The 25,803-nt window shown below is 44.8% G+C and overlaps 1 protein-coding gene across 2 annotated transcripts; it reads left to right on the top strand.

Moving 5' to 3' along the window:
• Positions 1-1,164: 1,164 nt before the first annotated feature.
• On the top strand, positions 1,165-25,445 carry LOC136579839 (protein FAM162A-like). Of its 2 annotated transcripts, none has more exons than XM_066579893.1 (4): positions 1,165-1,460; positions 18,740-18,845; positions 23,196-23,304; positions 24,919-25,445. In XM_066579893.1, the coding sequence occupies exons 1-4, from the start codon at positions 1,403-1,405 to the stop codon at positions 25,021-25,023; spliced, it is 378 nt and encodes a 125-aa protein (XP_066435990.1). In that variant the 5' UTR covers positions 1,165-1,402; the 3' UTR covers positions 25,024-25,445. The 2 variants fall into 2 exon arrangements, with proteins under 2 accessions (XP_066435990.1, XP_066435989.1); XM_066579892.1 differs by lacking the exon at positions 1,165-1,460 and adding an exon at positions 16,064-16,439.
• The last annotated feature ends 358 nt before the right edge of the window (positions 25,446-25,803 follow it).

Here is a 25,803-nt window from a genome sequence, read left to right as displayed (position 1 = left end):
ATCCAACAGTTGGCAGACCAGAGCTGTTTTTTAGCATGCCGATCGGTGCCTTACACTATCAGTGTAGCCCATTGTAATCTACTGGCTGCCAGGCTCCACAAATAGCTTAACGATAACAATGTAGCATGCGGTGATAGCTTCCAGGTAGACAGCTGGGCAGAACCACAATCAGAAGTTGCAGCGTCACAACTCCAAACTCCTGGCATCATGGCTCCCAAGATATGAGTGTTGATACCAGGAGCGCCGACGGTGGCCACGTGCTTCTGTGCCCAGTTCCCTCCCCAGAGGCTGCTGCCAGGGCAGCGTGATTCACTAAGCTCCGCTTTGGGGGTCCGAGAAGAGGTGAGTGTGATCTGCTTTTTTATAACGGGCTCAGCTGCTGGAAAAGTTTTTATAGCCATAATAAAACCCCTTTAAGTTGTTTTGTCCATCCGGACTGTAATCAGCATTTACGCTGTTTAAGTTACATTTTTTCTTGCTTTTTCCATGAAAAGAAACAAAATACAAGAAACATTGTAGCTTTTCCTTTTGCTCCTGTGTGTTCTCTCTTCTGTTAAACGTGATTGGTGATCGGATAGATATACAGTTATTTCTACTACAAAGCATAGTTGTCTGAGATGACCAGTGAGGTATGGATAGTCCTCCTGTGCACCTCTCATCAGTGCTCTGGTGTTGATAGATACATAATCCAAGTCTTCTCTAAGTCTAATTTCCCAGCATTAATCCCTTAACTACCCGACAGTAAGGAGTCTTTGTACTTGAAGAATGCTTTCCAATGAATCCCATATATTGTATCCCATGACTAAATATGTATCAAAAATATTTAAAATACAAAAAACAGCACCCATGTTGACACAATAAAAGAGGAAACGTGTTTATATAGTGACCTGCAAAATTGGTGGACTACATTACTACAAAAATTTATGTGTTCTAGTTTCCATGTTCAAAATAATTTAGATGTGGACATGATGATATCCTATTAGTTGTATGATAAAATTATTTTTGGCCACTAGGGGGAGCTTGCAACATATACTTGTATGAAACGCTCATTGACGTCAAAGGGAGATGTATAAATCTGTATGTAGCTACATACAGTCAGTATTTTACGTAAATGGGGCTGTGCTGCAGTTCCCCTGCGCAGTTTATGACCGGGGTGCTGCTATGCAGGGAAGGAGTATGAAACGACTGCAATGGTGAACCACTGCTTCGAGCTATTCATTCTCGAGATCAGTGAGGATCGCAGAGGTCTGTCCTCCATTAATGGTAAAGTGATGGCATAGCCTAACAATATGCTATCAGTTTATAAAATGGGAATACTCCTTTAATTTAAGAGGATTTTACATGATACGCTTTTTTGTAACCCTATGGAATTGTAGTGATCTACTGGTGAAGCATCATCCATATGCCCCGTCAACCCTTATGCAGATTGGCTGGTGACAGTATTCGCATGCCTAACCCTGGTGAGTGCAGTCAGACTGGAGAATAATTAAGATAATAATTGACATAAAAATGGTCTGTATAATTAAAGTTTACATGTAAAATAGATACAAAATCGCTGCATCTAATGTTACTATATGTTCAGGGGGATAATGTCTCCCTCTGCTGGAGAGTTTAGAAGCGCACAAGGGTTTAGCCACCATAACATTGCACAGTACAGTAATCACATGGATAATCAAATGCAGGTACATTACCATCCCAGAAGCTGATGGACGGGTACAGCTGACCTAAATATTGGTGCACGTTATTCAGAGTGGTACTGATTAAGCTCCCCATTGTTTATGCAGACTTTTATTATCAGTGCTTACTGTAGAGATGAGGCCCAACCCAATTTACAGGAATTTTCTGATACATGAGGTTGAAATGGTTACTGGACTCTGAGAGTTATTATGACAGCTCATGTGATAACGTGCAAAAGTGCAAATCACTGTATTCATCTAAAAGGAATGAATCTATTCTGCTATTCTTTCCCTAGCCCAACCAGGAGTGCAGACACCTACGGGCATTTATTCCACTACCACATGCTTTAGACAGATGAAACGAAGAGTTAATTCAAATTTTAAGCAAACCCTATTAAAAGGGCCTTAGCTCCTCCCACTTGTGTAATTTACTAAGACAACAACGAGATGTAGACAAATCTTAATTGGGAGGGTCGATCTGTGCTGAGGACTACAGGAAGGAAGCATAATAACTTCACCATATCCTGGGCGTCCATTAAGGCTTCTTTCACACGTGCGGATTTTACCCGCAATCCACACTGCAACATGCGGTAAATTACGCACCAAAGTCACATGGCTGCCTCTGGATTTTGGTGCAGAATTGAAAATGGCTTTAAGGGTGGCTTCACACTGGCGAGGGAATCACATGATTTCCAAGCACTGCGAGGTTGCGAGAAATTGCACAATTATGAAGCCAATGCTCCATAATTGCAGCATATCCATTCTTTTTGTGATCTCGCCCATTGTTTCCAATGGGGCTGGCAGCAGCATTGCCAGCCCCATTTAAATCAATGAGTGAGGATTGTGATCCTCCGCGATGAGCATTTTCGGGGGGGGGGGGGGGGGAGGGAGCCTTGAAATATAAGCCCCCCCTCTGAAAATAATGAATAACTGTAGAAAAAAGAAGAAGGATACATCACCTTAGTAGCGCTGTCATCTCCGGCGCGTCTTCTTGCAGGTCCCGGCACTCTTCTTCTGCTTCTCTTCTGGCCGAGGTTTGAAAATCGCTGAAAGCGCTGCCTCTGATTGGCTGAGCGCTGTGACCAATTAGAGGCAGTGCTCAGCATTGAATTACAGCTGAGAGCAGCTTCTGATTGGTCACAGAGCTTAGCCAATGAGAGGCAGCACTTCATGTCTTATAGCCATTGTTTCTTATGCTACTTCTATGTGTGTATAGACACTGGCAGGCATCAGCCACCAAAAAGCATTCATTTTTTGACTTATTTGCCCTTTTAAAAGACATAAAAAATCAACTATTGCAGTGTGTTTGTAAACAAGCTATTACTTTCCACCTGGACCCTCCATTTACCTATAGCCATATAAGTTGACATTAACTTTCTTTTAGAAACAGCTCAAAATTCCTAAAACACATTCCTAGGTGACCTAATAGAGGGTCTACATGATTGTTATGCCTCTTAAACATTGTTATACAGCATTTTGGAATTAGTGAAGTTTTTGTTCTGTTCAAACTAATTCTGACTGAACCAAATTTTTTTCCCAAATATGACAAACTGGCTGATCCAAACTTTTGAAAAGTTCACTCATCACTGCTGGGTAAGACAATAAAAAAATGCAAGCACGGAGGATCTAAGACCCTTTTTAAAGGGTCTGTTCAAAATTTGAACTCTTCCAGTCACCTGTCCGAAGCATGTAGTATGGGAATACATCGCCCTATGTATATGAGTTGCTTTACAATGCCCAGGAGTTATGTTTTTGTACTGAAGAATTCCTCTAATGTGCTGAACACTAGGTGTCTCCCTTTCTCCTAACTTGTTGTCCACTGCTTGTTGTCATGTTAAATCTGTCTCTAGTAATGCAGGAATGTGATCTAGAAAGACTGGTGGTCACGTCCTGTTCATTGTGCATGTGACCCTCAGCCAATCACAGGCTTCAGCGACCATGGAAGAACCACCACTGTGTTTGACTGAATGGTCTCATGAACAGTAAACAGGATGTGATCACCAGCCTGCTTCTTCCTTGTTCTGGGCAGTGGTATAGGGGTGCAGCATTGGATGGGGACCCTCTGGAACAGGCGAGTATGTCTGTTTATGTGATATACTATTCTGAGTCTTGGAATGTTTTTAACTCCCATAAAACCCCTTTAAACACATCAACCCCAAAAAGAATGCGAAAGAAAAATCCTAAATGCTAAAGTACCTTTGGCTGGTGTATGGCAGCAGTGAGCAGAAGCCTGTAGATCAGAAGTTCCCAAACTTTTTTGCCCCGTAGACCACTTGCTGATTTTTTGTTTTCCGTAGACCCCCTCCCAGCCTATTATTGAATTTTAATTAACTTATTAAAGTCAGATGGGTTTTTCTTGATACGGTTTTTTGTAGAGTGGACAATTGTAAAAAAAAACACGTACAATTTGTATACAGATCTTTATTAAAAAGACACAAAATGCAAGTACATATTTGGATTTGGGATGAAAGAAATCAGAACCTACTAAAATTCTTACATGAAATTAACACATATTGCTCTCCTCTGCTCGCCCCACCACCTGCGTTAGCGACCATTTTCCCTCACACCTCCTCCGATCCCTCTCCCCGGTGGTCATCTCCCATCTCACCACTATATTTAATCTTTCTCTGACCTCTGGCATCTTTCCCTCTTCTTTCAAACACGTTATCATATCCGCTGCTAAAGAAACTGACTCTTGACTCGACCGATGCTGCCAACTACCGACCCATCTCTAATCTCCCCTTGATCTCCAAACTATTAGAACACCTGGTTTACTCCTGCCTTACAAGCTATCTCTCTTCTTGACCGCCTACAGTCCGACTTCTGCCCTCTACACTTGACAAAAACCGTCCTTACAAAAGTGCCAAATGGCCTCCTGATGGCCAAATTGAGGGGCGATTACTCCCTACTGATCCTTCTCAACCTCTCTGTGGCATTTGACACTATTGCCCACAAACTCCTCTTCAGTATGCTTCACTCCATCGACACTGCTCTCTCCTGGTTCTCCTACCTATCTGACTGCTCATTCAGTGTCTCCTTCGTTGGCTCTACCTCTCCTTCTCTTCCCCTTGCTGTTGGGGTCCCCCAGGGCTCGGTTCTCGGCCCTCTTCTCCTCTACATCTACACAGCCCCTATTGGACAAACCATCAGGAGATTTGGCTTTCAGTACCATCTCTATGCTAATGACACCCAGTTATACACCTCTTCCCGTGACATCTCTGCACCTTTCCTCCAGAACGCCACCGACTGTCTGCCCGCTGTCTCTAACGCTATGTCCTCTTTAAACCTAAAACTAAACCTCTCTAAAACTGACCTCCTGGTGTTTCCGCCCTCCACTAACCAACCTCATCCAGACATATCCATCTCTGTGTGGCACCACCATAACGCCCAGCACGCCTGCTCTATTGGGGTTATATTCGACTCCGATCTCTCCTTTACCCCCTACATCCAATCTCTTGCCCGAACATGTCAGCTGCATCTCAAGAACATTGCAAGAATATGCCCTTTTCTCACCGTGGACAAGCTAAAAATGCTTACTGTTGCCCTCATCCACTCCTGCCTCGATTATTGAAACTCACTGCTGAACATCCTCCCTCATACTCTACTCTCCCCTTTCCAATCCATCCTGATTGTGCCAGCCAGGCTTATCTTCCTGTCCAGCCGCTACTTGGGTGCCTCTGCCCTGTGCCGGTCACTGCACTGGCTGCCCATCAAATGTAGAATTCAAATTAAACTCGCTAGCTTCATCCACAAAGCTCTCCATATCACTACGCAGCCCTACATTGCTTCCCTTATCTCAATCCACCACCCAGCCCGCTCCCTCCACTATGCTAACGAAATCAGAGTAAGTATCCCTTTAATTTGAACCTCCAAGACTTCTCCAGAGCAGCACCAGTCCTCTGGAACGCACTACCCCAAACTATCCGGTCAATCCCTGACACACTAAACTTCAGGCGTGCCTTAAAAACACACCTCTTCAGGGAGGCATACCGCATCTCCTAAACCAAACCCTTCTGTGTTCCACCTTATAACATGCTCCCTGTCCTACTGATTGCAAACCCTGATAGCCATAATTAACCACCCCCTGCAGTCATACTGATTCAGGCACTATACAGCTTAAGTCTGACCATTGTCTATGTGTATAACATCGCCATATTGTCCACCCCGCTATACTGCACACATCTCCAGCCCCTTTAGCTTCTGTATGACCCCATTACTTGTAGTATGTAAGCTCGTTGGAGCAGGACCCTCACCCCTATAGTCTCCATCAATCGATTACTATGTAACCGTGGTTTTAAATATTTGTTTTTTGGATCTGTTCTCCCTTATTTTGTGAGCGCTGCGGAATATGTCGGCGCTATACAATTAAATATTATTATTATTAATACACTAATAATGCTGTTAATGGGAGGGATGATGCTCAGATAGCAATTGTTCAATATTTGGCTTCATATTGGTGAGGTTTAGTCTCACATCTCCACGTTCCGGGTTTTGCAATCAATTTCTTTTTTTGTAAGAAGACTGGCGACCGCGCTAAAACTCCTTTCCACGAGGTGTAAAGATGCAAAAGGTACCTAAAACTTTCTTGCGATAGTCCATAATGCAGGATAAGCAGCAGGTACGTGCGCCCAATGCATTGCTGCCAGTATGAAAACTTGTAAAAACTTGCACATAGTTCGCATAAAACTATGCATAGTGGAAACGTTATAGGTAAATGAGCTCCTGCGCAGGTCTGTTGTGTCTGTCGCCAGAGCCCAAGAAGTTTTGTGTGAACTCTACATAAACGATTTTATGAAATATCAAAGAGGTAAGTCATTTCTATGTCTATTATAAGTATTATGTACACAATCAGTGTAAGGGCTCAGTCACACGGCCGATCCGCCCGTGTTTCTGTACGATTCTGACCGCTGCACTGCAGGTGTAGACAACTCTCCGCGCCGGCCGGTGAAAGAACACATGGCCGGCAATGGAGCCGGTCATGCGAAGAGTCTTCCGCATGTGGTGCGGCCGTCTTATTGGGCAGGAACACCGGCGGATCGGCGCCCATGTGACTGAGCCCTAAGGTGTATTATGTCATTTATAGAATGCCTAAATGTTGATCATGACTTGCCTAAATAGAGTGCACTCACATGGACCCCTTTTTACATCTTGTGCCCCCCCAAATGTTTTTCTTGCTGACATGGACCCCCAGCAAGTCAAAATCGACCCCTGGGGGTCCATATAGACCACTTTGGGAACCACTGGTTTAGATGGATGCGTATCATCTAATACTTTACCTCACTCAATTTATGAGTAGTGATGAGCGAGCATTGCCCTTAGCGAGTACCTGCCCGCTCGAGTGAAAAGGTTCGGCTGCCAGCGGCGGGCAGGGAGCAGAGGGGGAGGAGCGGAGGCGAGTTCTCTCTCTCCCCCCCCTGCTCCCCCTGCTCACTGCCGCAACTCACCTGTCACCTGCGCCGGCACCCTAACCTTTGCTCCAGGGAGATACTCGCTAAGGGCAATGCTCGCTCATCACTATTTATGAGCTGTAGTGATGACCCACCATTTATTGTAGGACCCATCCATGGCTGCCTAACCGTCAGTTACCGAGATAGCGACCATTCCAGGTTCCTACCATACAACTTGTGCAGGGAAAACTGTGATTGGTAAGGTTCTCAGCTTAACATGATTCAGGAAGTGGATCCATTTTGCTATCGGACCTTCTTTTCACCGGATCCTCCTATATGAAGGAAAAAAATGCACAGAGGATGTATTAGTAAGAACATGAAGTAACTACAATTATTATGATATATTCATTTATTACTATTAGACTTCTTTCACATTTATTTTACACTTTCTAAAAATCTGTAAATTAGCGAATGAAGAACTTCCTGTGTCACTTAGGGGTGATAATTTTGGTTTCTCTCTATTTTGTTCTCTCTCTGTCAATGTAGGTTAGACCACCCTTAAAAAAGGCCACTGCCATCACATCACTCTTTGAAAGGTTCTCCCAGCAAGAGCCTGTGGTTGTTGGCTGCTCTCTATTCTGGCTCCTGGGACGGTCCTGAGTGGTTATCTCCTCTATGATGTCTATAGGCCCCGATATAGCATACAGTATGGACGAAGGTTGTTGTAAAAGTAAAACCCCTTTAGTGGTGTTTTTCTTATGTAAGGAAGTACAGTGGAGCTTTATTATAACTTTACCCGGAATCGTTAGCAGTCTATGTGGTCAAACAGGTTTAGTGTCTCCATGCTGCGATGTGTATACGCCTGTAGCTATTCCATAAACTTGTTCTTTCTCTTGGACGCTGACAGGTTATTTCCCTTTATCCCATAGAGTATTACAGTTTATGTCTTTATAGTTCATAAGACGACATCAGAAGATCATTTCATTAGTTATAAAGATATTGTCATAAAATTGTCTTTACGTTATCCAGTAGCTGAATGAGGAAATCCAAACTTCAACTATTTCCCAGATGTTCCATAAGAGTAACACAGGGCTCACATAATCAAATTTGTATGTGCAGGAGGAGTCTTTTATCACTGACCTCCCTAATGGAGGCGATTTATTGGGTGTCAGTGTACCCACTACTCCCCTTCAGCAGGAAATCTTTCAAAATAGTTAGGCACGGAGGACTGGCTAGACCACGAAAGAGCCTAATTTTGGTGGGGGACGAAGCATGGTGACACAGTACACTGGGGTACGTCACTGATAGGAGGGGGCAGAGGAGCACTCATTAAGGGATGGAGTTTGACACCATTGGCAGGGAGCATGGGTGATTGTCATGGCGCTGGCTGGTTATATTCCATTTAACATTCACCACATTACCTGTTGTCTACTAGGGAGAGTCAGGGTCACCCCAGGCTCCTGGCATGGGGACGTCCTTATCAGAGCGAACATCCTGCTTATAGGTAGGGCTCTCTCACCAGTAGGTTAGGGTCAGATTTCCGGTTTCCTCGCTTTTGGTTACATTATCAATATTGTGTGTTCTCCGCACTGGTATATACTGTATATATCCATCCAGTTTGGATATTATATTTACTCCCCTGGAAGCCACCTAAGATAAACCCTGCATGGACATAACAGTGATATAAGCGGGGCGTTACATTTGATTGCTGTGGGCCCATGTGATAAATACCCTGAGACTTGGGCACAAGTAGAAGCAAACTTGTCCGTCTGTGGAGAGACTAGAGGCTCTGAGAGTGGTGAATCAGAGGTCAGAATGCATAACTTGAGCTTGTGCGGAGCTATGGTGTTACAATCTGAGTTGCCAGTGTATATGTGGACCATAAAAGGCTAAAGTGCATCATCAGCCCAAGGGATTAGTATTGTGAAGTCTGCAGGGGCTGTGGGAAAACTCAACCAAGGTTTAGAAACCAGTGGGGCATGAGCAGTAGTGAGCTTAAAATCGGGGAAGGCATGTTGAGTTTGGCATAGTAGTGCAGTCGCGAACTATATTGGACTGAGTGGAGTAGACAGTGGGAGGAATGGTTTACACCAAAAAGTCGAGCACGGCCGAATGCCTTGTACATGCGTATTTTTAAATATTTGCAATAAAGATGGGGTTTTCTACAAGGCATTCGGCAGTGCTGGATCTTTTAGTGTAAAGTGTTAGGACTTGAATCTGCACTTGGATTGCTGTCCGTGCGCGCCCCAGCATAGGGTGGGGAGATCAGGTGAATTATTTGCGTTAAGGTGGTTAGGAATTGAATTGCTGTTACCTAAGTGGAAGGAATGGTGGAGTGGGAGCCCTAGAGAGTCAAGTTGCCTGATTACTGCAGTGAGTGTGAGGTGGATCTGAAGAGTGGTCTGAGCATCCCATAGTCAGATTGCCTACTGGATGTAACTAGGAAGGTACATAAGAGAGACAAAAGTTTTGAGAAGCATGGAAGTAAGAGAGAGATTGTCACCAGACATGTAACATATGTTGAGAGCTTGCTATTAGACTGTGTGAAGCAACATCGTCTGGGTATGGTCTCTATGAGAAGAACAAGGACTTGCAGAAGAAACATATATGACTGTTGAATTCTCCCTATAGAAGATCAATGTAGGTGTTACAATACTGATAGGTGACGGCTGGAATACAGTTGCCTGGAGAAGGTAGGTTGAGCACAGTCTATCATGCAGATGAGGCACTTCTGAGGAACACAATATGGTAGGTAATCCACAAAGATATAAGAACCATCTAGTAAAGAACGTTCTCTAGGGAACATGAAAGCAGCTTGGCAGTATAGGTTAGTCACACAATACTCAAGTGATGTTTAGGCTTTCTGTGAAACTCAAAGGAGTTATCCAGGGATAGAAAGACATGGCTGCTTTCTTCCAAACACAGCACCACCCTTGCTCGTGGGTTATGTCTGGTATTGCAGCTCTGCTCCTATTCACTTCAGTCATTTTGTCAGATTTGAAACCCAACTCCAGCACTGCAAAGCAGCAGTGCTAATACACTCAGCCACCACACTTGTCTGTTATGCTCCAAAGAAAAAGGAGGAGAAAAACAACAAGAAGACTATAAAAACACCATCAAGTTGTTGCCCTTGGTCAGATATGAACATAGAACTCTAGTGATGCAAAGCAGCAGCGCTAAGAACTGAACCACTGTGATTGGTCTTTCTTTTCTGCAGGCGACGGAGGAATAGAAAGGGAAAAGTCTATGCAGATGTTGTCCTTGGACGAATTTGAACTTAGGACTCAGCATTGGGAAGGCAATAGTGCTAATGACTGGGCTGGCCACCGTTCTTGTTCTTCCTTCTCCTTCTTCCTGAAGAGAGGGAGAAGAAATAGTAGTTTAAAAAGGAGAAGGAGGAGAAAGGGAATAAGGTGATTAAGGAGAATAAGATCTTATTTTCTCCTCCTCCAGAGAAGAAGGAGGAAGAGGCTTGATAGCTTAATGACTAGCACTATTGCCTTGTAGCCCTGGCGTTGTAGGTTCAAGGCTGCTTATGTACAACATAAGCATGGAGTTTGCATGCTCTCTTTGTATTTATTATTTTTGTTCTTCTCCACCTTCTTTTTCTCTGGAGCAGGGGGAAGAAGGAAGTGCAGTGGCTCGGTTGTTACCATTGCTGTCTTTCTATGCTGAAATTCTAGGTTCAAGTTTGACTAAGGGCACCATCTGGATAGTGTTTCTGTTGCAGCCATTCTGAGGCCTGCACCTTGCTTGCAAGCCAGACCAGGTTTTGGGTGTGCCCTTGCTTCTCCTGGAGCTGAGGGGTGTGGTAGTTGCAGGAGTGATGTCAGTCAGCACCTGGTGTTGACTAGCTCAGCCCCTATTTAAACTGTGCTAGCATTGACCCCTATGCTGGTCAATACTTCAGTTGCCTTTGGACAGTGGCGGAGGAACACACCTTGGCTGAAGCTCTCCATGCTAGCTAAGTTCTTTTCTGTTTCATTTGGTTTTCTGTTTCGCCTTTATTTTGTGCTAGGGCTCCCTGATCGGGACTTGTCAGTGGCCCAGGAACGTGTGTGGGCTCACACTTGTCAGAGCGATCGGTCCGCTGAGTAGGCAGGGCCCCATCCTGGGTTAGGGGACTGTAGGAAGAGAATTCCCCATAGTTTTATGTTTTCTTTGCACAGTTGTGCCTTGTTTGTATTTTTGAGGTTGCACGTCCGGAGGACGCAACAGTTTCTGTGTTTGTTCTTGATGTTTTCCTCCTCCTCAGCAGAACAGACAATTGTGGTGGCTCAGTTGTTACCACTGCTGCTTTGCAGTGCTGGAGATCTAGGATCAAATCTGTCCAAGGGCAATATCTGGATATAGTTTTTCAGAGTCCATGCTGATGTTAACCTTGAAGGATTAAACCTAGGGCCCCAGCACGGAAAGGCAACAGAGCCATATTAATAGAAGAACACATATACAGCCTCTAAAGGGTAAGTTAGTGAAGATTTCAATGAGAACCAGAATCATCTGTTCCAATTATTTTCTGAAAATCAGGTTGGGCACTTCCAAGCAGAATATTTCAATAATCGCTCATCACTAATTACTACCTAATGAAACATTTTATTTGGCTTTTGCAACTAAAATAAAATTTCGACACAAGTTTCATTTATTTTATTGAATTACCAGCAAATTAGGCTCAACACTTGATGCATTGTATTTCCTTCCATTATATATATATTTCTTGTGGGAGGTAAAGAACAAAGTCATTATCAGCTCCAAGATTCTCTCTAATATCATTAAAATGGCATTGCTACAAACATAAATGCTGCGTGGGCTGAGCTAGGTCTGCTATCCCTTGGGGTGGGCCTACGACATCTAATGTGATTCACAGGCTGCCATCTGGCGTCCATATATCACTGCCGTGCATCGCTCCACCTTATGCGCAGACTATCTTACCGATCTCCTGGTATCATTTCATTTGCTTTATTACTTGTTCTTAATCGTTTTCAAATGATCTTATAAGACAAGCTGGGGAGAGTCATGCAGACAGGAAGACGGTGAAAGGAACATGTTAGGGGAAATTCATGGAGCAAGATAGAATATGGATAGAAGAGAATTAACCCTTTCCAATCCACTGTCTGACGTCTAAAGACATTCTGATTGAAGGCTGTACAGCTCCGATGTCGGAAGACGTCCGACAGGGTATTCTTACTGTATATTACTGGCCACTCTGTTGTCGGGGGCCTCTCCAGCATGTCCCATACTGCAGTACTGGCTATAGCCAGCAGATGGTGTCATTGTATAATGGCAGAAAGAGAGAGCCCCCTAGGAAACCCTGAATGCAAAATTTGATTGCAAAGGGTTAAAACCATTGAAGGAAAAATGGGAAACATTTCCACCAATGAACATAATAGAAGAAATTTAAAATCAAGCAGCCATATCATTATGATGACCCACCTAATATTGTGTAGGTCCCCCTTTGTGCCGACAAAACAGGTTGGACCGGCGGAGGCCTGGACTCCACAAGACCTCTGAAGGTGCCGTGTGATATCTAAGCATAACACGACCCAAAGAGACACACTAGGCTCCTATCTTAACCTTTAATGATGCGGCCTATTTTGGCCAAAAAGACGCAACGAATTTGGGGGATTTTTATCTCTACTTTTCGAAAGTCATAACTTTATTTTTTCCGTCGACACGGCCATATGAGGGTTTATTTTTTTGTGTATTAGTACCATTTTTGGGTACATATAATGGATTGTAAAAATTTTATTTAATTTTTTATTGGAGGGCATGGAGAGAAGACGCATCAATTCTGCCATTTTGTTTTTACCAGTGTATGGTGCCATGGCCACCCATCAGCCCTCTGCAATTACATCACGGAGTCTTCATGACATCACAGATGGAGTGTACTCCCTTGTAAACCCTTTTATATGTACATTGATAGGAGCATGTAAGGGGTTAAGAGCAGGTGTCGATGTTCTCATCGATTTCCCCCTGTTGTAGCAGGAGGCTGTCACAGCGGGCTCTCACTGCAGCTAGTACGGGCTCACTTCTGAGTCTGTGCCATCCATAGGACATAAGTTTACATTATGTGCCCCTGCTATAATGTAAACTTAGGTCCTGTGGCATTAAGGCATTAAGAGAGCAAAACCAAATATCCAAAGTACTAAAAAGCCCGTCATTATGTTTCCACCAAAATGTAACTTTTATTAAATACATAAAAAAGATAAAAACTCAAATGTGACCAAATTAAAACACATAAGTAACCAGTTGGCTACATAGGGAGAGCGCTGCAGAGTCAATGACCCCAGCCAGTTTGCAATAGCTGCAGGGCACTAAGACCCTAAGGGAATAAGATGGCTCCCCGAAATCACATTAAATATATGTAGGTATTAGAGTAAGTCCCGGACTTTCTCTGATTAATTTTACAGATTTCCTTGGTGACAAGAGGTGAAAGTATTGATATTGCTATATTGATTTAGTGACGGCGTCTTTTTAGATTTCTGCCTTAGATTCATCAAAAGAGCAACCATATCTGGGGTGCCTATTTTGTTCTCCTCTAAAAGGTCCCATACAATATCCAAAGCCTCCTGATCATTTGAGGTCATGTAAATTCTTGTTTTTAACTGCATGGTACTTCTGCAAGGCCAACTGTCACATCCGCCGGGTGCACCTCGCTGCAGGAGTGGTAACACGTTCAAACAAGTAAGCGCCAGCTGGAACACCTAAGGGACAGTGAACTGCATACTGGGAACTGGACTCACAGACAAACATAACATAAGGACTAAAACACTCAGCTTGCACACCTGCACACAGAACAGAAGGAATTGCTATAAAGAACAAGGTATTAGTCCGTGGATTGGCAAAGTCACTTAAAGGGGTTGTCCCGCGGCAGCAAGTGGGGGTATACACTTCTGTATGGCCATATTAATGCACTTTGTAATGTACATTGTGCATTAATTATGAGCCATACAGAAGTTATCAAAAGTTTTATACTTACCTGCTCCGTTGCTGGCGTCCTCGTCTCCATGGTGCCGACTAATTTTCGGCCTCCGATGGCCAAATTAGCCGCGCTTGCGCAGTCCGGGTCTTCTGCTCTCTTCAATGGAGCCGCTCGTGCAGAATGCCGGCTCCGTGTAGCTCCACCCCGTCACGTGCCGATTCCAGCCAATCAGGAGGCTGGAATCGGCAATGGACCGCACAGAAGAGCTGCGGTCCACGGAGGGAGCAGACCCCGGCGGCCATCTTCAGCAGGTGAGTATGAAGACGCCGGACCGCCGGGATTCAGGTAAGCACTCTCCGGTTTGTTTTTTTAACCCCTGCATCGGGGTTGTCTTGCGCCGAACGGGGAGGGGGTTAAAAAAAAAAAAAAAACCCGTTTCGGCGCGGGACAACAGCTTTAAGCCCGCAAGCCACTTCAAGGCTTTTAGTTGTCTCACGGGTCCCTACTCTAACGAGACAACATCCACCAGAACCCTGCTTGCAAGCAGGGTGATCGCCTTGATAAGGAACCTAGGAGCTTCACAAGCCTAGAGATGATACATGATCCAGCCAGACAGGACACAGTTCCCACCAACACACTAGGGCTAGCATGCAACACAGAATACCATTAACACAGAACACGACTGTCTGCACCTAATGTCTCGCCAGCTGCACAGACATTGGACAAGCCACTGTTCACACACATAACATATATACAGGAAAACCAAACCCTAAAGTGAAGGAATACCAGCTTCCTCTAGCAGAGGGCCTGGTGTGTGTATGTATGTATATATATATACAGCAGATCCATGGGGATTGGCTGGCGGGAGGAACTCCACACCCGGCCAGCTCAATTATGAAGCTGTGCTCATAAAAACCTGTAGAACCACAGGTCCCAGAAGCACACACCTAACACCAACTAGTTACCTATGTGTTTTAATTCAGTCATATTTAGGTTTATGTCTTGAGTCTTTTGTTCTGTGAATCAAGAAGTTAGCAGCAGGAATTTTTAAGTCCTGTAAATTGTGAGGTGCGGCCTCCATGGATCAGACTTGTAATTCCAACAATCCTCACACATGTTCAAGCATTAAGATCTAGGAAATTTGGAGTCATTACCCTGAACTCTGCAGAATGTTCCTCAAAGCATTCCTGAACTATTTCTGCAGTGTGGTAGACTGCTGGAAGAGACCACTTGCCATCAGGGAATACTGCTGCTATGAAGGTGTATACTTGGTCTGTACAATGGTTAGGTCGGTAGTACATGTCAACATAACATCTAGATGAATGCCAGGACCCAAGAACCCCCAGCAGAACATTGCTCAGAACATCACATTGCTCCACTGACTTGTCTTTTTCTATACATCGCAGTGCTATTTCTTCACCAGGTAAAACTAAAAGGGATCTATTTCATTGCACCTGAGGAAGGATCCTGAGAGGCTTGAAAGCTCGCTGTAACATCATGCATTTTTGTTAGCCATTAAAAGCTATCATATCTACAAGATTACTTGGTTTCTCTTGCTAAGAACAATCCCATTTCCCCAGGTAAGTGATGTGCACACCCACCTGGCCATCATTAAGATGTAAAAGACCAGGCCGCCATCTTCCATTACTACATGGTCCAGTTCTGATGCTCACATCCCCCTTGTAAACTCTTTCCACGGTAAACAGGATTAAGTACAGTCCTCTGACTGGTCTGTGGCTACAAGACCCAATATCCAGCAAGTTGTGATGTACTCCAAGTTCTGACACCTTTCTATCATAGCCAGCAGGAACTTTTTCAGCAATATGTGCTGTAGTAGTTCTTCCTTGGGATCGGATCAGAGGGGCCAGCCTTCACCCCCGCATGCATCAACAAGCCTTGGGCAAACATGACCCTCCATGTACTCTACTGTATAAATCTATACAAAGTATCTATCCCTACGCCATACAGTAAACTGTAGCACAGAGGCGATACTCTTGGCAGAGTACAGTAGTATTACACATGCATGTTCCTGACAATGCTAATTCTTTTTTATGACTGTACCCTCCAGACAATGAGGCAGACGGCAAGCTGCGTACGTGCAATTTATCTTATGCAGTTCATTAAAGTGCAGCAGGTGTGTGAGTCTGTACAGACGGCCGACGACTGAAGCTGTCACTGTGACTAAGGACAAGTGTGCAGCCAGTAAGGTTGGTGCATGCACACTTACTGTAGGTGCTCACTGCGCTCACACTAAGGCAAGTAGAAGTTTACAGAGGCCTACTAGGAACAAATCCCCTGCAGACACAATGTCAAGACTGACTTCTGCCACTCCAAGATCCCTAGTGAGCGGCATCTGTGCCCTTAGGACCAACGCAAGGAGCACCCTACACACAAGGTCATACTGCCAGAATGCCAAACCTCCAAAACCCAATGTAACTAATAACGAAGCCTCTGCTGGTAAGTACATGTAATGCTATACACATGGTCATATCAGCTAACAGATTAGTACTCTGCACTGCAGAGTTTGTCTTCATCTACAGTCATTTGCAGGTTGATTTCATGAGAAGTTTATACTATCTATGTATCTGAGCTAAAGCCGGCCAAGGTTGTCTTGAGTCTGAGCTGTTTTATGATATTCATCACCTAACAGGATGCTGGTCATAATTAATTATCCTTCTGTGCCAACATGTGCAACATGTAAGTCCAGTATATCCCTACTGCAAAATGTCAATTTAAAGGAAGAGCGGTAAATATTTTTTGGGAGTAAAATAATACATTTCAGTGTTTTCGTCTGTACAAACAACAGGGGGTTAATCATCAGGGTATTTTTCTCTTCTCCTGTTAAAGGTGCAACATATGTATCCAATGTTGCACAATGTTGATAAATTTGTTGTAACCTACAATATGTCTAGAGATGTGGAGTCCCTTTGTAGGCGGCCTGCTACTGGAGGCAGAGGGCCACAAATTGTGCTTCTCTTTAAATAGTCACTTGTCTTAAATACCTCCAAATCCTGCAAGCCACGCCTACTAATCTAGACAGTTTTGAAAAGTTGAAAAAGAGAGGTTTGGCCCAAATCGGTAGTAAATTTGTCTGAATTAATTTGCACCAAAAAAGAAGGTGCAACTTGCACTAAAATTCTGGTGCAAGAACAGTAATAAATGTGTTTACCAATGTTTATTGATCAAAAGCATAGAAAATACTAAAAAGGTATAAAGAAAAAAAGGCCACATCCACATAGTGCAGTGCAGGTACTGGAAACAGGATGAAACGTGATACTTAAATGATCCCATCCCTTTCTTTTTTGTTGTGCTGAAGGCTTAGGGCGGACACCCACTGGCAATATTTTTTATCTTGTGCTGCGAGAGCAAGTGAAGACACTCGCCTCGCAGCGCACGAAAGGCGCCGGAATGAGACCCGGATATCGCCAGTCTTTTCAATGGGGCCAGCAGCAGCAGCACTAGCCCCATTGAAAAGATATGGAGAATACCGCGGACGTCTGCCACGGCTGTGTCAGCTGTGGGAGAAGTGCAGCATGCTATCCCATTGCTTTCAATGGGATCGGCGCTGCTTCCAGTCCCATTGAAAGCAGTATTTTTTGGCAAACCCTGCCATATGATTTTTGGGGAAGGGCTTGAAATATAAGCCCTTCACCGAAAATAATCAATAAGTGGTTAAAAAAGTTTAAAAAAAAAGTACTCACCTCTCCGCCGCTCACACGCATCCTCCAGCTGGCTCCCTGACACTGCTATCCAGCACTTTCAGCAGGCAGGGATTTAAAAATCCCCGCCTCCTGAAGGGGCTGTGCTGATTGGCTGAGCGCTCAGCAAATAACAGCTAGTGCTTAGCTATTGGCAGAGCGCTCAACCAATTACAGATAGTGCTTAGCTATTCATTCATGAACAGCTAAGATAGTGCTATTCATTCATGAATAGCTAAGCACTATCTGTAATTGGCTGAGCGCTCAGCCAATAGCTAAGCACTAGCGGTTATTGGCTGAGCGCTCAACCAATCAGCATAGCCCTTCAGGAGGCGGGGATTTTTAAATCCCCTGAAAGTGCTGGATAGCAGTGTCGGGTAGCCAGCCGGAGGACTCGTGGGAGTGGTGGAGAGGTGAGTACTTTTTTTTTAATAGAGAATAGAGGAGCTCACCCAGGAGGAGTTAAAGGGGTTGTCTGCACTTTTTTTCACTGATGAACTATCCTCTGGATAGGCCATCAGTAGTTGATGGATTCCGGGTGGGGTCCATTGCTTGGGATCCCTGTCCATCAGCAAATCGCCTGGCCCAGTGTCCAGTGCAGCGGGCTGGATGTTGTAGTAAGTGGACTGGGAAGGAAGTGTGGGCACCAGCTTCACTGCTATTGAAATCAATGGGAGAGCCGCACTGCTACGGCACCACCTGCTTCTCTCCTGTTCAGGACTGGATGTGACACCCAGCAGGAAGCAGGAAGTGGAGGAGCACCAGGGTGCTCCTTTTGATTTAGCTGAGAGTGAACGACACTTCCTTCCCTGTCCACTTATGACAACATCCAGCCCGGATGTAAAGTAATTCATGGTATATATTTTACTGGCAGGTCCAGACAAATTTGAAAATTTTCTATAGTTCCTAAATGTGTCAACAGCTTCTCTTCTGCTATAGAATACTGTATGATCTATAATTCCCATTATATCAGCTGTGTTTATTATATGGATTTGTTATATTAATTCTCATGTTATTTAATCTGGTTATTAAAATAATCCTATTACTTTTTGCGTTTAGGTTATCGTTTGTCCTTAAATGTGAAAAGACCAACAGCATTTGATAAGAAGATGCTACTATGGGCCGGACGTTTCAAGAAACAGGAAGACATTCCCAAATTTGTCCCGTAAGTGTTGTATAGAGTATTGTCATAATGTTCCTTCTATTCCTTGTCTCAGGAACAGATGAAGGTTTTGGAGACTTGTGTTGTCCAGTGTGTTCCCAACCTGAAGCTAACTATCTGTTGCAAAAAGAGCCACATGATGGAAACCACTGGTGCACTTCAGGGCCAGGCAAAGCAACCTGGTGTCCTAGGCAGGTCAGACAACTTGTGACCCTATTGGCTGACAGTCAGATTTCAGATTCAGTGATGCAGAGTCCAGGGGCAGGAAAACAACACTACAAGTCTCTATGCAGAGTGGGAGTAGTAGTAAAAAAGTGCAGGAATGAGAAGAGGAGATAAAAGCAGCAGTGAGTGAGCAGTTAGGGGCTTCTTACTTCTGGCTTCTAGCCAGTCACAGTGTCAGAGAGTGCAGTCAGTCATGTCGGCAGAGGAGAAGATCCAGACAGGAGAGAGAAAAGAGTTCACCCTCATCATCCCAAGGTTGAACGAGATCCCCTTTCCGCTCTCTTGGTGAATGAGTGGAAGAAATCCTGGAGGTTGCTGATATCTCCGAGAAACCACAGGAGTGCTGACAGCTGCTTTGTTCTCCGAGCTTTTAGCTGGTATCCGGCCGAGAAGTCCCAGTGGGATACCCGCTGAAAGAATGCTATCAGCGCCGCCCAGTGAGAAAATCAGCAAGTGGCTTTGATACCAGTCATTGGTGATTTCTAGCTTGCTAAAATCACTTTATACCAATCAAGAAGCCAGAGACACAGACTGGTTTGGGATCGGCAAAGACGTCTGAAAGGGCTGCATCCTCTCCCCCTTCTTGTTTAACTTATATGCGAAAGTAATCATGCGGAAAATAGACCTAGACTAATTGGAAACCGGGGTGAAAATAGGTGGGAGAAACATCAACAATCTCCGTTATACAGATGACACAACTCTGCTTGCAGAAACTAAAACTGGTCTGAAACAGCTGATATGTAAGAATAAAATTGAAAGTGAAAAAATGGGCCTCTACCTGAATTTAAAGAAGTCAAAAATTATGACAACTGCAAAAAATGGCCAAATTCAAATCAAAATCGACAACGAGTCTGTAGAATGCTTGCAAGACTTCATCTTCCTTGGTTCGGAAATTGACCAGGATGGAGAATCGATGCCAGAGCTAAAACATAGGATAGCATTGGGGCGAAGTGTGATGTTAAACATGGACAAAATCTGGAAAAGTAGGGATATCGGTATAGCAACTAAACGCAGGATAGTACAAACCACCGTTTTCCCCAGAGTCGTGTATGGATGTGAAAGCTGGACTGCAAAAAAAGCTGATAGGAGGATTGATGCGTTTAAGCTGTGGTGCTGGCGAAAGCTGCTGCGTATGCCCTGGGCGGCAGGAGTAACAAACAGAGAAGTCCTCAATCGTAAAAGACCTGATATATCACTGGAGGGGAAGATGGCCCGGCTCAAACTCATGTATTTTGGCCATATAATGCGAGCAGGGTCGCTAGAAAAATCTATAATGCTTGGACAGATCAGTGGGAAAAGAATACCCGGCCGCCAAAGAACACGATGGCTGATACCATCAGAGCTGAGACTGGCATGGAGATCACACAACTGAAAGAAGCCATGCAAAACCGAAAAACATGGAGGGAGGGAGCCTTTAGGGTCGCCGAGGATCGTGAACGACTAAATAGCTAACAACAACAGATGGACATTTGTCTTTTTTCAGCCTTACACTCTATGTTACTATGTTATCTCTTTTGGACCAGACGAGCTTGGCTATTTCTCCAAAAGAGTATAGAGTTTGCTGCCAAGAAATCTTTGGCCATTGGTTTAGCTATAGTGGGTGCTGACGTAACAGTTGCACCTGGACTCTGGAGCCTTATGGGGTACAAAAGCCCCTCTGCCATAAAATAAGACATCAGTATTATAAATAATACATGGTAACTGGGAGAACCTGTTGCAGACTTTACTCTGGCCACCAGATCAGACCCTATTATTCCGTCCAACTTCATAATTAATGTAGGCACCATAATTAAAGGGGTTGTCCCGCGATGACAAGTTAAGTTAAACACTTCTGTATGGCCATATACATGCACTTTGTAATATACATCGTGCATGAAATATGAGCCATACAGAAGTTATTCACTCACTTGTCTCCGTCCTCGCGCTGTCTCTGCGTCCCCGTCGCCATGGAGCCGTCTAATTTCTCCCTCTTCAGTCCTTTTTAGACGCACTTGCGCAGTCTGTAGTTTCCCACTGTGAACGAGCCGCTCCAGCGTGCCCGCGCGATACAGCTCGTCTGCGCATGCGCAGACGAGCTATCACTTCACGGGAGCGCGCTGGGGCGGCCATTCAGCTCCCGGCCTCCCATAAATAGTGGTGAAGGCGCAGTCAAGCCGATCACCCAGGACCAGCAGCCAGCCACCAGCCATCCGGGACCAGCAGCCAGCTGCAAGCCATCCGGGACCAGCAGCCAGCCGGGACGAACAGCAGCCAGCCAGCCGGGACGAACAGCAGCCAGCCAGCCGGGACGAACACAAGCAAAGCCGTGCAGCTGCCTGGGTAAGTGAGGTGTCGGGGGTGCTGTGGGCGCTGGGGGGACTGTCTTTGCCCTGGACTTACAATCGGGGTCCCCTGCTGTATTGATGGTGGCCTACCACTGCAGAAGGCAATGATCCTGTGCTAATACAAGCAGGAAAGAATACCGCTGAAAGGTGCTCTTACCTGGGCTTCAGTGTGGTCAAAAGAAGGGAGAAACAGCTGTCTGCTGAATTCTCCCGCAGACTCCACCTCCCGCTGTGATGCGTTCTGCCGACCAGCCAATAGGGTGGCTGGATCGGCGTTTCATTCATTAAAATTGCACGCCTCCACCGATGACGTCAGTCACCTGATCACGTGACCGGCGTCTCGGGAGCGCGCATGAAGGGCTCCTGGAAGCGCAGTGCACCGTGGGAAAATTCCCGCGGTGCACCATGGGACTTCACATCTTAGAGAGAAGAATTTTATAAGTTGATAATTCTTCACATCGGTGAGTAGGAAGCGGTTTAAAAACCGCTTTAAAGTGCTGTTTTATGCCGGGGGGGGGGGGGGGGGGGTGACAGGGGGAATGGGCTACTTTAAAATTTTTATGTTTTGTCACGGGACAACCCCTTTAACAGATCCCAGATCTCACACTATAGTTAATAGAAACCCTAAGCCAGATCAGACCCCATAATTAAAAGAGATCTCAGTCTGAATTCAGATCTTGCGCCAGAGCATGACCAAAAAAATTACTCACTTCTCCTGACTCCTTCTATTTGGGTGCTGCTTCTCTTGCTCTGTGTATGCGTTGCATGTTGCCACTGATGGGTGATGCCACTCCAGTCCTCTAGGTCCTCCTTTACCGTACCACGTCCTGACATCATCACACACTATTTCTTGATGTGAGTGGTGCCAAAGCTCAGTGCATCAGCACATGGAGCAGAGGAGGACCAGCCAAAAGAAAGGATTGGTGAGTGATACAAAAGATGCTCATAGCTTGAAGGGACTTGAGTAACAATGAGCACTTCAATCACTGATAGAAACACTCATTGTTACAGAAGGTTAAGTGTTACAATAATTTTTTTCACCACTTGTAGCAAGGTGGCCCCCTACCTCTTGTCCCGACCATAGTGCACTGTAATCCGCATGGCTGGTTCTGTACAAGAACAGTTGTGACATGAGGAGTTAAAGGGGTTGTCCCGCGAAACAAAGTTGGGGTTATACACTTCTGTATGGCCATATTAATGCACTTTGTAATGTACATTGTGCATTAATTATGAGCCATACAGAAGTTATTCACTTACCTGTTCCGTTGCTAGCGTCCTCGTCTCCATGGTGCCATCTAATTTTCAGCGTCTAATCGCCCGATTAGACGCGCTTGCGCAGTCCGGTCTTCTCCCTTTTGAATGGGGCCGCTCGTGCCAGAGAGCTGCTCCTCGTAGCTCCGCCCCGTCACGTGTGCCAATTCCAGCCAATCAGTAGGCTGAAATCGGCAATGGACCGCACAGAAGACCTGCGGTCCACCGAGGGTGAAGATCCCTGCGGCCATCTTCGCAAGGTAAGTAAGAAGTCACCGGAGCGCGGGGATTCGAGTAAGTACTATCCGGTTTTTTTTTTTTAAACCCCTGCATCGGGTTTGTCTCGCGCCGAACGGGGGGGGCTATTGGAAAAAAAAAAACCCGTTTCGGCGCGGGACAACCCCTTTAAAGCCATCTGATTATCTTTATCTTCGGTCTTTCTTTAGGAGGACAGAGCAAAAATAGTATCTTTTTTGCTTGTTTAGCTTCAAAAGAAGAAGACCTACAGGTCCTATATACAGAACAATACTGATATTATTGCATTTCCTTCTAGATGTGAGGCAATTGCAGCTGCCAAATGCAATATGCGGATAAAGGTCTGCATGGGGATGATACTTGTAACAGTTTTTGGATGCATCTTGATGGTGCGATCTGGCAAGAAGGTTAGTGCTTGAAACAAGTTATATTCACGGAGAGTTGTCCCTTTATTTTATTTGAAGGTTTTTGAAAAATCTTAAAGAAAATACATTGTCTTGTGTCTTTAGATTTGTACTGCAATCTTCAGTAGACTGTAAGTGTAAATGCCCAAGGGGTCCTACAGAACAGTTGCACTAACAATTGGTCCTGTCAACCTGTCTATGCACTTCCCTTAGGCATAGAAGGTGCCATGCGTCAGAGAAACCTTGTTTCTCCCCCTTCCTAAGCTGAGCGCTTAGCCCTGGCAATAGCTGGTTGCTTATTGGCTATATGTCACACCTCCACTCATTGGTGGGTGACTCCAGAGCGGGAAAACACCACATGAGTCCCTATGCAGAGGGGGTGGAGTTTGGAGATAGGAGTTGCGGCAGAGAGTTGGTGGAGTCAGAGGAGAGAGGAGGCAGCAAGACGTGGTCGGAGAAAGGAAGTGTCAGCAGTTCAGTGTGTGTTCAGCAAATCAGCAGTCCCGCAAGGGTAGCGAGGTCCCTTTCTGCTCCCTTGTCTTTCCAGCAGTCAGGATGAAGAGTTGGAGGTCATCATTCCCACCTAACAGTAAGTCAAACTACCCAGTGAATTCAAAGCCAGGATTAGTTCAGTGGCCATTACAACTCTTATTTCACTCCTTTACAATACACTTCCAGTAAACCCTCAACTAGTAATAACTGGGGAGATTAATACTAAGTTACCTTTAGAACTAGAGAGAGAGCCTTGAAGATAAGTGGAAATTCAAATTGTCAATCTACTATTTTCATCGTGTTAATCCACTGCATCGTCGTGGACCCTGCTGTATCTGCAAAACGTTACTATTCATTTGTTATTGCAACTAAGCTTCAGTAAAACTGTGTGCTCCCAGTTTACTAATACAAGCTACTGGACTCGTGTTAAATTATTCTGCCATCATTAGACTTGTGAGTTCAGGTGGGAGTACTGGCGTCACCCGTGACAACAGTTATTCATTTCAAACGTATCGGTATAGTTATTTGTGCCACTGTGTAACAACTGAGCAGAGCATTGTTATCGCCACTGTCGGGAGGGGTTGCAGAGCTACCCTTGACAACCATCTTGTGGAGGGGTGGAGCTACAAGGGATCTTCTAAAAATCTCCTTATATTTGGAGAAATAGGGCAGTGGGGCTAGAGGGCTCTCCCATGGCCTCCCCGAAAGAGGGGGCAGGGCTAGGCAGGGTTATTTTAATGATTCCTCTTTAGCCAAGAGAGGAGGCGAAGGTAGGGGGATCCGCTCTTTAGCCCCGCCCCTCTCTTGGCTAGAGATGAATCCCTATATGAACCCAGTCTAGCCCTGCCCACTCTCTTGGGGAAGCCCTGGGAGATCCCTCTAGCCCCACCCCACTATTTCGCCAAATATAGGGAGATTTTTAGGAGATCCCTTGTAGCTCCGCCCCTCTCTCTCCCTACTTTGGGGGAATCATTCAGCCCCGCAGGGATGCGAGGCCGTTTCCATGTGAAAGTGCCCCGCATTCAGGGGTTTTCAGAAGGATTGCGAGGCACTTGCCAGTGTGCAGGAGCCCTTACTCTGTGTTCCCTCATATAGAAAACTCAATTCTTTTCTTTCTTTCTGCAGGCTCACCGGGAAAATGATACACTACTCCAAAGGAATATGCAGAAGAAGGCGAAATGGAAAGAGGAAGCAGCACAGGATCAGTCTAATTCCCTGAAGAGTCATTAACAGAAGTTCTCCTTGTTTTGCTAGAGAATGCTTGTAACCTTTCTTAGTACGCGCGGCGCTCTAATGTATTTCATAGGAAAACTACGACTTTTATTTTAGATGTATGATTTATTATTGTGTCTAAACAAATATGTGTCCAGGTACGGCTCCTCATCTCTGTCTGGTAGTAAAGGGCAGCAGGAAATCAGTGTTGACCTCATTTTTCTCCGCTGCATTTTAAAGATGTCAAAATTTGTTACTTGGCAGAGTACAGATCAATGCTGAAAAGTACAGATGACGTCACCTTTATGGGCTCCATTCAGTCCAACAGTTATATTCAGGAAATCTATCAAGTCTTTGAATTTTTAGAATTTTTTTTTACTTAAATAAACTCATTTGCCAAAAAGTAAGAAAATGAAATAAACAAATGTTTGAAAAATTGATGTGAAAATAAAAATAATTGTTGAAAAAAATTGTTCTATTCTTCTAATTCGAAATCCATGGCTTTATGCTGCAGTTTTTGTTGTGGGTCTGCACATGAAATTTGCCCTGTTGGTTGGCAGAATCTGTGTATGGAATTCCAATGCAGAAAATCATGTGTTCATGAGTTTCTGAGTTAGGAAGTGATGTCACTTCATGATGTTGAAACATTCGTTCCTGCATTGGAATTCCCATTGACAGGTCAAATTCCTCGTGCCGATCCACGCAAAAACTGCGACAGAAGCCTGTGGATTTTGATTAGGTTTTTACAAGCAGAAGTTTCCTTGACGACTTCACTGTCTGAAGTTACCCTTAGGCCAA

This window comes from Eleutherodactylus coqui, chromosome 10 (genome assembly GCF_035609145.1).
Source record: "Eleutherodactylus coqui strain aEleCoq1 chromosome 10, aEleCoq1.hap1, whole genome shotgun sequence".
NCBI lineage: Eukaryota > Metazoa > Chordata > Amphibia > Anura > Eleutherodactylidae > Eleutherodactylus > Eleutherodactylus coqui.
This window is presented reverse-complemented; position numbering and strand designations above follow the sequence as displayed.

Bases quoted from the DNA above. Each gene is read 5' to 3' on its own strand.
- LOC136579839 (XM_066579892.1), top strand. From the start codon at position 16,289: ATGTCAAGACTGACTTCTGCCACTCCAAGATCCCTAGTGAGCGGCATC. The intron at 16,440-18,739 runs GTAAGTACATGT...TTTTGCGTTTAG, and splicing joins TAATAACGAAGCCTCTGCTG to GTTATCGTTTGTCCTTAAAT. The intron at 18,846-23,195 runs GTAAGTGTTGTA...ATTTCCTTCTAG, and splicing joins GACATTCCCAAATTTGTCCC to ATGTGAGGCAATTGCAGCTG.